The sequence below is a fragment of the Opisthorchis viverrini genome (genome assembly GCF_000715545.1).
Source record: "Opisthorchis viverrini unplaced genomic scaffold opera_v5_68, whole genome shotgun sequence".
Classification (NCBI taxonomy): Eukaryota; Metazoa; Platyhelminthes; class Trematoda; order Opisthorchiida; family Opisthorchiidae; genus Opisthorchis; species Opisthorchis viverrini.
Window position 1 is genome coordinate 563,965 of NW_008751724.1, and position 13,454 is coordinate 577,418.

General features: G+C 45.9%; 1 protein-coding gene across 1 annotated transcript in view; it reads right to left on the reverse strand.

Annotated features, from left to right (window-relative positions):
* T265_13455 (hypothetical protein) overlaps nucleotides 1-7,666 on the reverse strand; it is a gene marked incomplete at both ends in the record, with an annotated part of 10,975 nt that extends 3,309 nt beyond the window's left edge. Inside the window, 2 exons of the mRNA XM_009168957.1 lie at nucleotides 4,199-4,415; nucleotides 7,546-7,666. Coding sequence (XP_009167221.1) covers nucleotides 4,199-4,415; nucleotides 7,546-7,648 — 320 coding nt within the window. The remainder of the gene's footprint in view (nucleotides 1-4,198; nucleotides 4,416-7,545) is intronic.
* Nucleotides 7,667-13,454: the final 5,788 nt, after the last annotated feature.

The window sequence follows — 13,454 nt, forward strand, 5'->3', positions numbered from 1 at the left end:
CAGTCAGTGACTTGTGTTTGCTTGCCATTGTGGGCTCTCTGCGTACTTATGACACTTTAATGCGTGGCACATGGCGTTGAATGTACATTTTTTGCCATTTAATCTCACACCAGACCCAGTATGACGGTCACTTTGTGCATGATGTGCGAGTCTTGAATGTGCTAGCGCTTACCGCGCCTTGAAGAGCATTCAACATTGTCTGTCCTTTCTTGGGCTGTTGGTCTTTAGACGCGTGTTTCATACCGAAATTTTTACATACGTTGGGATTCATCTCATCTGACTGGAACTGTTGGTGGCATAAATTCGGATGAGACGTTTCTCCCTTTTATCTCATATTCCCCTTTCGCATTCGTCGCTTGCATTCACTTCTTATGTTTGTGACCATGCTCTTAAAAACGAATGACAGTATTCCACGTTAGAGCATTGTGTTGGGAAAACATACAAGTGGCGTGTCTTCCCATGCGTACTTTGCGAACCATATTTAGTACGTGACCAGCGCACAACGACAGGTGGACTCATGCAAAGTGGAAGTAACAGTATCCTCACTTCTGGAGTTGGTTATGTGTCGTGTCCTGTGGGGTTTCCAGAGACGTGCAAAGAAAATCCCGTGGACACTTAACTTGACCGTGGTCGCTTTGGTCTCTCGCTGCCACGCAATGGCCTCTTCCACGCAAATTGTAGGCTGAAGTGGAAAACATGACCTACTTTCTTGAATGCCACAGGGGCCTACACAACTATACCTGTTCCTTTGTGTATTTTGCCCTGGAACAACTCATTCATTAGCCGCTTCATCGCGGCAAGGCACAAACAGTTAGAGGCTGCTATGCGCCGAAGCCCTTCTGGTTGGACAAGTCATGTCGGCCAACCATAAATTAAGACTTCCCACTGGTTCCGTACACTTTAGTGCCCTGACACTGCGTTCAATGACTTCAAGTATCATAGTGATATATACTGCAAACGGTAGTACAGCTTCTACGTCGATCCCTGGCTTCCTGATCCGGTCAATACGGTATACCAAAAGGGACGGTAACTAGAGACAGCCCATTCTGTTACAACTTAGGGTCATCATAGAATGTTCCACAAAGTTGCGATAGAATCTTTGTGAGGCGAGAAGGGCCGAGCAATAATGCTGAGTCCTGATTGACCGACATTCTGACCAATCACGACATGCCTTCGTTCAGTCTGCAGCTCGCGCGTGACACATGCGTTAGGAGCGGCTGGCCCACGGACACAGCACAACCACGACTTCTTCCCGTTGTTGTATAATAACTGAAGTAAATTAAACATTAGTAACAATGATAGGTTTCTTGGATCATACCTTACATCTGAGCAACGAAGAGTTAACCAACATTCCCAGCTGAATTAGCTTCCACTTCAAAGCCTTCTGATTCCGACAACTTCCCGTACATGTACGCAGCCTAGGCTTCGGTGAACAGGCCTTCTGGTCAAATGACAACCCGTATCCAAAGGGAAACAATGTCTCCGAGTTCTCGAGTTTATCGGGTCAGCATTCATAAACACTACGCGTAATCCAGAGGATGCAGCTTTCAACACTTCGCACAGATCTATTTAGCATGCTTGTTTAATTTGTGGGCCGGGGAGCTTGTTCCTACGGTTTTCGGACTCCTTTAGCTGATAATAGTATGGTTTGCATCTAATTGTGTTCGGTAGAGGACGACAGTCCGATGATGGGTCAGTGCAAAGCTGTAGAAGACAACCGCCATAATATTTGTATTTTGAGTCCAAGTTCTTCTTGTTCACTGGTATCCCCGGTGAGTTAGACCATGAAACAACCGTGTGGTATTTCTCGGCTTTTCGGCGCATATTCACTCAAAAATAACAGGACGAAATATCCCCTGGAATAAGACAACAGCCAAGCTCTCCGAGGCGGATAGGATAGCGGTTAGTTTACTATGTACGGTATCATTCGCACTCTAACCTAGTCAGGAGAAAGATTGGTGTCCCCACCCAAAGACCGAGCGGGAGGCAACGGTGGCTAGAGTAGGACTATCGGAATAGCCCAAGTTCTAAACAGCAGCTCGCTACACGCGGTCCAACCTCGAACCGCGAGAACGGAACAAATATCAGTACAGTTCGACGGATCACAAAAGTGAACAAGTTGTTGCGCCCCATGCAATCACTTCGCAGCAGAGCGGTAGCTTAATATAGTAGGCGTTTGGCATGCGTGACAGTTACAAGATAGAAAACGGAACTAATTGTAATTAATTGCCTAAGTGAACGATGATCTGAAGGTCACACCAAGTTAGGTAGATCGAGTGCGACTGTTTTGCTAACGTAAAGATTAGCTGAGTTTAACGAGAAGTCATGGGCGGCTACTTAGCTAACCATAAGGCGTATGAATGAATGATAATGCCCTTTTAGTTAAAGGGTTTTAATTTCACTGTCCGGCTCCTGCAAAGTTTACGTTCAGAAAGGTGTCAACCTGTGTTGTATCGTGGGTGGCTGTCCAATGGTTACACCTGCACTGAGCCTGCCGGACTACGCGATAAGGAGAAGACAGAGGACTCGGGACACGGCTGTATTGTCAGGACAAAACATAGAGGGCTTTTGCGTAAATATATAAGATAACTAAATGGCCAAATATGGTCGTTCACTTGTTCGTTTCGAAAAAGGCAATGACGGTGTCCCGGTCGTGAACAATTTCAGCCACACTCCACGTCTTATGTTGCTAAGCCGTGTTTGGTGAGCTCCGCCAACGCATTTGCTATCCGAAACGTGTCGTAGGATGGTGACCATGGGGATGCGTCACTCTGCACATGTGCTTTTTTCATGCCTGGGCGCGTTCTGACAACCTTTCAGGATACCCTGTTTTTCCTCTACCGAATGCGCATCTTAAAAGCCGTTTACAAGTTTGGTTGGTCCAATGTTCAAGATGTCGAGCTATTTGTCCCCACATTCAAAATTGTGCATATGATCGATTTTTTTGGATGACACTTCGGGGTATATAATGACTTTGAATTCTAGAACCAACCACCTCAGAGTCCGTTTAATAGCAGGTTATTGCGTATTTCCACAGCAAATATTCAGATGCTTGGCTGACCTGTGAAAAACGATTTCGAAAGAGCAAACCGAGTGGAATACCCGGAATTTCTCCCTTCAACAGACAACATCCACTGGCGATCACGAAGGAATTACTGCATCCATGTTCGTCACCTAATTTCAGGTCTATCGAGAACATCCACAGGGATAGGGAACGATTCATGTTAGTTACCCTTGACGAGAGGGCCTGGCACTGAGCTTGGTGCTCAAGTTAATCTTGTTTGATGAAACAGAGCTGATCCACCGCGTCTTACTATGACCAGTGTCATTATTACTACATGGGTCACGGCATTCAGAAAATCATACGGAGAAGTGTTGTCTTTTTTGGGAAGGTCGCATTGTGATATAGAAACAACCTACCACAAGCTACCGGAAATAACCGAAAGGGAAGTCAGTATATTCTCCTCAACATTGTTCCAATTATTCAGTGAAATCGAGGAGTGGATGCTACCCGGATGGACCCGATGGATACAAGCATGCAAAAGATAAGCTTGGACGACTCAGAATGTCAAAACTTCCCTGTGACCGGGTCCTCATCTGTACCAACACAAAGCGACTGGTTTGTACCAACACAAAGCGACTGGTAGCTGCGTTGTCTCTGAGCAAGGTGGTCGCGGTGAAACATTTAAATTGATGAGGGGTCCATTTATCACTTCAAGGACTCATTCGCATTCTCTGTTTTCAGTGACTCCACGGGCAAAGTCAAATAATGAGATAATGCATAGTCCTTCAAGCTCAGTCAGAAGAAAGGCCCGAAGAGAGCAGGTTTTCCATGTCAAGTGACAGCGGAGGGAGACAAATTGGCTGTCTACTTCTATTTCGCCGACGAAGGAAAACATTACACGCATGTGTTCCAAATCACCCGTTGCTTCAAATCTGTCATATTCACTCAACAAAATGTATCATGCTTGGTCTGGGTTCGGACCGCACATTGTAAAAACCGCTTGGTAACAGGGGGTCGTTGCAGAGACCGAATCACTTATTCCACCACGGTGAAGTGCTTAGAATCACAGGCCCTTAACCAGAAACAAGTCACAATGACTAACTGGACCGCGGCAGCCGTGTGCTCAGAGCACAAAAAGGTAGACAAATTTTCAGTAACAGACCATCACTGGGTGAATAAAACGATTTAACGCACCTCAAACTACTCAACCGTTTATTCTGCTCCAGCAAAGTGCTCTGCTTTTCGATCGACTTAAGTTGACGCTCCTCATCCGTAGAACGAAGCAGCTGCTGAAGTTGCTCACAATCCGTTCGCAAACGTTGTTCCTCAAATCTTAGCACGTCCGCTTCCGAACACAATCGATTGCACAAAGCCTTAAGTTCCTTGATCTTGTTTTCCAAGGGAAGAAATTCTAAAATAGAAAGTGCGATTAAAAGGATATCGAGAGCGGAAAATCAGGAAGAATATGGGTAAATCCGCTTAGGTCTAGCACAAACGAATGAGTGAGATGGATTCGCAGCTAAGCACTAATTTTTCTTGAAGTTCAACTACTTATCGACTACTAAGTAGCTGTACGTAATTAGAAACAACCCCCGTACTGAGCATGTGAAGGTCTCGGTTTGGAGACAGAATATGGTCAATCAAAACAGGCAACTAACAAGGCGTCTTGCCATGAATGAAGCTGATCAGATCAATGTGTGTTATTTTCAGCGTCATCGGAACCATCAACTTTTGCAGATTTTATCCAATCAACTTACGTGGCGCTCAGATTGTCACTAGGGCAGTTTCACACGAAATCCCTAAACACACAGCACAACACATGCTACGAAAGAGCGAGCAGCTGAAACTGCCTCGTTGACTTAATCTACTACTGACCCAAGATGTGGGCGCGATGTAAGTGAATCAAACGGTGGACCTGTAAAGTTACCATAGAAGTCAACCCGATGATAATTCGCACTAGGTGGATTTGAACAAAGTAAATTCATATGGATCAGATGGAGAAAGAAACATGAACCATATTTGGGTGTCGAAGTGTTTGGTGATTTCTCGCTTTTGAAAGACAGAAAAACATATGGAACGCTCTTAAATGACGAAGAGATACACAAGAGACAGCACCAGTAAGCAGGAGTTGGTTACTAATCCCTTCCAGCAATCAGGTGGGCCACCTGGAGTTATACACAAGACCCAAAAAATTGGATCATACTGTTTCTTACCTATCTTATCTGTACGGAATCCCACTGGGAATCAGTCATGTGTACCGGTCAGATGGTCGTTAATCTGTTCGCCGATATTAGTAATTGGCTCGGCCAGGCTCAGCAAACAGATCAATGACCATCTGACCAACTACCAGAAATTCAAATTGAGTAACGAGAATGTGGATGATCTAAATGGCCGGCAGACGGAGTAGAAACAGTAATTCCAGATTCCCGACAAAAGTCCTACAGAATTGTCAACAACTGAGCCTAACATTGGGTCCTATTGATTACTAATAATGGATGCGTAATGAACATGTGGTGGATTGCTGCTCCCGGATTGACCTCATCCTGTTTCAGAATTTGTGACGCCCAGTTGCCGAGTTTCACTAAAGGAGTCTGGTAAGATTGGACCTAGCCGCATGGACTAACTCATCAGTTGTGAGCGTGTACTTCATGTCTGTGAGAGAACGCTTGGGGAGCGTTTCTACACTGGGGTCAAGCAGATAAGTTTCGAGAGAAGGTATCCACCACCTACATGACTGGACGCGAACTCGGGCGAAAGCATATCGTACAACCGTACGCGCATATAGGCGTTGGCATTCATTGGCTTTACAGGTGGTAAAAATTTAAGGACACCTTTGACCGTCAGACAGTGAAATAGCATCTGCCTATCGACAAGGACAGAAGTAGATTTTAGACGAAGGTAAACTACCATCATTGGACTTTTGAAGGAGTGGTGCTGATTAGGGACCTATCTAAAAGTAAGAATATGGTTAAAGCACCAGGACAAAACCCAGCTAGCACTTGTCCGACCAGAAGCTGTCATCACGACATGGTGGTTGGAAGTAGGTGGTGTAATGCTCCTGCGGGCTACACTGACTGAAACCAGGTTTAACCATGCCAGGAAGATCGAAATGAAGCAGCTAGACAGAAGAGGAATCCCCATGTGTCCAGAGGCCAGCCGCCCCTAATAACCGAACATCACGTCAACTGGACTGATGTGGAATGTGCGGCCTTCGGACCACACGAAAGCACGCCCTGATTGGTCAAAATGCTAGCCAATCTGGATCGAGCATATTTAGCTCGACCCTTCTCACGGAGATTCTAGCACCACCTTGTGAAACGTTCTGTGATCCTACAAATGCGTCTGTAATAATCTCCCTGTCTCCATAAACGGCTGTTTGGAGCTGCCGCGCCTTTTGATATACCATAATGGGCGGAGCAGGAAGCCAAGAACCGACAGAGAGCTGCACGACCGTTCAGAAAGACAGAGAACGAATCCACATGTCACAGGTCGGTACCGATCTGGATGTAAAATCGTACCGACAGGTATGTTCCCATTCACTGAAACGAAAGGGCTGCCTCCTCCAGAAGTGCATTCACCAAAGATACGCGTACAAGACCCTACTTCGGTCATGCACTGCTTAGGACATACCATATTTTATTCTTCGGGTATCTGGTGATCCTGATTCAATACCTCGTGGTAAGTACAGTGTGAAAATTGCATTCGCCTCCAGGGCCAAAAGTGCTTTATTGGAGTGGATTCCAGTGAACAGTCACCTCTCCGGTGTACAGCTGTCTGGTTCAACTTAGATCAATGCCGCTCGGTGCTGCAAACAGTGTTGACTTGTAGTCAGCATATGTTCCAACCGTCTGCAGTTCGGAAGCTGTGAAGACCTGTTGCGACTATTTCGCTCAACAAAGAGCACGGACTCTACGTGATGTGACATGATGTGAACGTCCAACGAAGACGATTAAGTTGGATGGAAGATTCGGATTCGATATCCACCGTCCGATTGTCACATTCGCCCGACCAACAAGGGCTGTTTAATGCTAATGCGTTGGAACCAGTTTACACAGACTGTCGCCTTCAATACCTAGATTCTCAGGGTTGTCTGGTCATGCAATCATTTCAAATGCTTGACCATATCTTCCACACGCACAAATTTTACAATTAACTGACTGACTTATACAAACTATAGTTCTGAGGCGACTGGCAACCGAGACCTGAAGACGTTTCAGTTCCACTGCTCAGAGAGTCCACTCTTCAAGACCATACAAAGCGGTTTGTAACATGGCCTGGTATACATATCCCTTAAAATTTAAAGGTATGATACTTGACCACGAATTAGAAAACACTATCAGTGGATGATTGGGGCTCTCGACCAAAAAGGTAAGGTAGGTGTATTCGGTGTGAAACAGCCAAAATAATTAAAGTCCCAAAGGGTGAGTCACCAAATCCGTTCCAAAGAATAAGATGTCGTTGATAAAAGCACTCCAGTGATACAAAAAATGGGCGAAACTAACCGGAGCAGCTGAAACTCAGTGCAGAATACCATCGCTTACCAGATCGAATCAGAGCGTCCCAATCATAGTTAATGGCACAATCATATAAGGAGGAATTTTCTATGCTTGCCCAGAATTTGGCTGCTTCCTCGATGGGCATCATGAAGGGTTTAGAGCGACTGAAAAGAAGTGTGGGTAGTGGAAATAAATTCACTTAAGTTTACTTGAGTGCTATAGACCATGTATGGTATAAATGACTTACCAGTCACTTTGGTAACAAAAAGGAGTGAATGGTAAAATTTTCGAAAGAAAACGCACTGGAGAATAAAGTCAGTTTTCGTTGACCGTATATATGGGCACACTTTTCGTCATTCAGGGGAAGGTGTCAGTACAATGACCAACGCTTGAGGCGTTGACATCCATTTGGAGGGCTCTGGCGTTGGAACTGTGAGATTTCAGGTCACCGACAAAAACCGGACATAGAATTGAAGGCCGACGCGGACCAGGAAGAGTGGTCATAAGACAGTGGTCGAAGACGCCTAACAGTATATGTCCACAGGAGGGCATGTTTCACAACCACAAAAAATACATGCGACCCTTGAACCGCGTGAAATGCCTTTTTGACAACATAAGCGGTGAGAATTAGGCGATGCGATTCTGGCCTTTGAGATTCGTGCACTGGCTCCACCAGACTCTTCCATATGAGCTAATACAACTGCCGAGGTATATAAAATTCTCCACCACTTCCAGTGACTCCCCTTAGATTGTGAGGGGTAAGTTCAGAAACTGCACATTATGAAATATGGCTTTGCACGTTGAAGATGCAGGGCGCATAGCGAAATATGGTATGATGGTGGTTAGTTCATTCAATAGGATTTGTGCCTCACCTTTGTCCTTAATGATAAGGATAATGTCGTTTGTGTAATCCAAATCGACAAGGTCTTCACCAGCAAACACACGAACACCGGGATTAAGATGGCCTTTCAGCGCTCGCCACATTATTCCATCAATGGCAAAATCAAACAAGGACAGAATGATAACCACTTTTATAAGGAAGCTTTTGGAGAGCTCACCATACACTCTTGCATGCCCAGAAGTGTGTGAATATACGCACCGAATTATTCTCGCAAGCTTCTGGGAGGCACCCTGCAGGGCAAAAATGGTTAAAGGTACCGACCGATCGACAGAATCAACTTGGCACGAACATCAGGTGCATACCCTGTTGCGCAAGCGTGCTGAGAATAACTGACCAGTTGACAGAAACGAACGCACTTTTGAGGTCAAGTAACAATGAAATTGTGGGTCGTCTGTAAATACGGTGTTGCTCTGACATCCGATGGAGTGTGAAAACGTGATCGATGTAGCCTCTACTCGCCCAAATTCCGCTTGATGCTCATGGAACAACAGGGGCGAAATGGCTCAGTGGTTAGAGCGCGAATTCGTCGCCCAGAAGGTCCGTGATTCGAACTCGACCGCTGAATCTCGACTTCTCCTGTCTAGGCTTGGGCGCCCTGGTAGTATCCCAGCCCTTCCGGTGGCATGGCAGCTAGGAACCGAAAAGATGTAGCAGCCGAATGATTATTATTATTAGTCGCGGGTCAAAGATTCACGCAGAAGCAGTGACACCAGAAATCTTGTTACAACAGGCACCAAACTAATACGCCTGTGATTGCTACATTCACTGCGGGAAAGCTTTTAGAAGATGGGCACGATTATCTATCGACCCCAGTCATCTGGAATGGTTTTCCTCCAGCACAAATAGCCTACACAGGAACTGGTTGATGACACATCATCCTTATACAGAACAGGTTGAAGTTTATCAAGACCAGCGGCACGACGCTTGAGTATACATCCAGACACTTCTGAGGTTGAAGGAAGCTCCATATTCACAGTCCATCTTTCTGTTCAAGGCCGGCAGTCCGGACTGGAGATAGCAGGTGGCTAAATGAATTTTTGTTCGAAGTACTTTGCCCATGGGTCCCAACTTCCTCTTTTTTTGATGTCGGAGGACCATTCGGTCCATGATCGTTTCGCTGACAATGGGCTTCTGAGAAACAGCTGTCCGGAGGCCAGCCGCTCTTAGTGACAGAACATCACATCGATTGGATGGACGCGTCACGTGCGGGCTGCGGAGAAAACGGAGACATACCTTGATTAGAGTTTCAGCAAATTTGGATCAGGCACCAATCTCGCCCCATCACGAGGATTCTAATCCAGTCTTGTGGAACGTTCTATGATGACCCTATAAACACGGCTGTAATAATAATCTTCCTCTGTCTCCAAAAACACTGTCTCAAGCTATCGTGCTTTTTTATGTACCATAGTGGGTGGGACAGGAAGCCAAGGACCGACACAGAAGTTGCATTACCATCAGCAAGTCACGACAACTGGCGACAACACGAAACCACGATGTAAACTTCGGCAGAGCAGCTCCGTGTAATTTTAGAGCAGCAACAAAAGCTCAATTGGTACTTGTTGAATCTCCAATGCGCAGTATGTCGGCGAATGCTTCAAAAACAGTTGGACTTCCGTTTTCTTTCGCAGATGCTGCTGCCAGCCCGACTATCGAATCTCGATGCTGAATCTGGTCGAACATTCAAAGGTTTGTTCAAGAAATATAAGGACATATTTCAATGCACGGGGAGTTAGACAGTTGCTGCGGAAACTGGGGATAGTAGATGATCGGTTCACAAATTTCATACTCCGCAAACTCCCCCGTGACCCAAGCTTCGCAGATACCGTCAAGATCCTGGCCAAAGTATACGGTGACCAAAGTTCTATATTAGTTATCAGTGTTTCAAGATTACCAAAGGGGATACTGATGACTTCATCACGTATGCCTGTGTGGTCAACAAAAAATGCGGGCGCTTCCGGCTCAACACCATGATTAAGGGTCAATTCGTGGCTGGTCTTCAATCGCTACATGATACAGATGTTCGAACCCGGCTACTGAATCGAAATGAGCAGGATCTAGAGTTGACAATGTCAGGATCTCAAGGCTAATGCTGCAACGATTTGACATTCCCACTTCTCTCAGCCTGATACGGTATGAAAAATAACTTCCAAAAAGCAATCAAATTCCAAACGAACCCAGATCCTGTTCGTTTTGTGACGAACGACACTATTCACGCTACTGTCCCTTCCGGAACCACAGGTGCAGCGAGTGTAGTCGAAAGGATCACAAAGAAAAATGCTGCAGAGATAACTTCAGGAGCTCGCACAAACATCGACCCGACAGAAAGACGTAAACGGGGGCCGTGACCGGTACAGTCAGGACGAAACCACCTGGCCGACAAAACTTCGTCAGACTATGTATCAATAGCGCACCGCTTACTCTCCAAATTGATACAGTTTCTGACAAAAATCTGATTTCTAAACGAACTGGACTTAACTGGAAGGCCATCAGCGAAATACACAAAGCTCGTCGTTCGTAATGCGTCTAGTGGAAGCCTCAAACTGACCGGAAACTGAACTGCTCCGTAACGTTCAAAGGGATTCGACTCAATGGTGCTCACTACCTCACGAACTATACAGGCCTTGATCTCCTGTGTCTGGATGAAACCTTTAGAATGCGTCTGAGAACGAGGTAGAAGAGTCCAAGTTATCCAGAATAACCAACTTTTATTTGTCTAAGCTGGAAAGTACATACAAAGATTCAGCACGAGAACACAGGGTGACTATAATAATAGGTAGACGACAATCACGACATTCACTTCGATATCATTCGAACGGGCACGTATGAAGTGACGTAGACAGAGAATGCTGTACTGAGTTTGGCCTCTCTGTTCCTCAAACTGTAAGGATGAACGCGTCGCTATTCTAAAGTTTCAGGATAACTCGGTTGGTTTTCGGAGGACGGTGTCAAAATGTTTTTAAATGTTTAAATGTTTGAGCTATCGGTTGACGTTCGGTTGTTTCAGACATATCTGGGTGTTCGGTGTCCCTATTAGATTCAGACATTGAGGACGTCGTCAGTTGTATCCCGAATTATTGGGGCTAGACGGCGAAGGGATACGGCTTCGACTATTCGGTCTCGATGAGCAGTGTGTGCGGTGTGAGTTGCAGTTCAGGAGGTCGACTTCTTATGCTAGCAGTTGATACTTGGATGACAGATCACCTCGCTGAAGCAGGACTGGACCAGGGGTGGTCAACCAAGATAATAACGAGATCGCAAAGGTTGGCCGACGTGCGTACTGAAACAAACGTTTGTGTGGATTGCAGTTGGTGGCCGTACATAACAGTGACCGGAGGCTGTGTGGAGTATCAGGAAGTACCGACTCCCAATGAGATGTCGGTAGGTTTGTATTCAGTGCCAAGCTTATCGTTTTCAGGAGGGTACCGTTGAGGCGCTCAAGCTGACCGTTACACTGTGAATTATAAGCCGATGTATGAATCACAGCAACAACTTTCTCCAGAAGGAAGCTTTTGATCTTAGACGACATGAACAACGAGCCTGTTGGTGTGGATATATGCTGGTACTCCAAGTAAACAAAAGATTGTGTACGACGGTCAACCACAGTTGCTGAGGCTATATCAGCAAGTGCAAATGGTAATCTGTGGAGCTCGTCAATCATCCTGAGCAAGTAGCAGTTGTGTATTAGATGGTAAATCCAAATCCGGGCTCTCAAAAGGTCGTAATGCTTTAATGAGTCCACCAGAAGGTTCCCAAAATCTTGGATTCAGCTCTGCGCACATGTTGCGGATACCATGCTTAACGTCATTGACGGAGTAGGCAAGATTCTTGCAACACACAAAATGGAACATACGGGTAATTCCTGGATGGTGGAGCGAGTTATGGAGTTTTCTGATTTGATTGTTGCTCCTCGTGGAAGCATATACGTTGTGCAAAAGTGTCGGTGACATGATTACCCTTGCCAGGTCGAAAGATGACATCATAAAGAAGATAAACATACAGCCGTAGTACCCTTTCGGTGCCTGGCTGCCATATCGACGGAAAGAAGCACAAGGGTTGGCAGTATGTCAGGTTGCCCAGGCCCAAGCAGGAGAAGTCGAGATGCATAGGTAGGGTTCGAACCGCGGACCTTCCGGCCAGGAAATTCGTGCTCTAAACAGCGAGCCATCTCGCCCCCTCCCTTGTATTCAGATAACTCAACCCCCCAACGTTGTGTTTTGCCGTTTTTATCTTTGTCCTTTCCTTCACCGCCCTACATAAATATGACCGAAAGCTGTGATCAGTTTGAAGCGCTTCCCGAATAGATAGTGCCGCCAATTACTGATGGGTTCGACGATAGCGCACGCCTCTTTCTCGAGGGCAGAATGATTCTTCTCCCGCTCAAATCGAGTGCCCTCGACAAAAAGGCAACCGGACGATGGTTTCGCTTGAGGGATGCGGCTATAGCAAAATTCAATGCATCCTTTCCAACAACCAAGGGCTCGTCATAATCTAACGTAATTAGCACGACGTTTTCCAGTTCGTTCTTTAGGTTCTCAAAGGCTGACTTGACGGCGGTAGGTAGGTGGGAATTTTTACCCTGAATCAGTTTGTCAATTCAATCGAGAAACGAAGATATCCAGTGGGTGTCGTATGAGAGCACACCGACGAAGTGTTGTACGTTCATGGTAGTACACGGAGGAGGTCAAAGTCGGGCCCTATGATACTCTTTGAACCCTTATAAACTAGGAGGCACAAAAATAAAAATCGTTCATCATCATCATCATCATCGACAACATGACATCAGTGTTCAACACCGATGCTTCACTGCCGTTCAACCATGACTTACTTGAAAGCCTTATTGTAAAGAAAAGAATAAAGGTGGATGGGGGAGGGACTTAGTGCTAGCTTAACACAATCATTCCGAGGTGCCTACACCTCCAGACATTCACTCAGGCAATCTGGACAGAAACTGACAACAAGAACGCCACTGACATCGGTTGGCAGCCATATCTTGTAGTGTCTCCAACCAGGCACAGTGAGGATCACGCGGTCCCCATCCTGGAAGGCGAGTAGC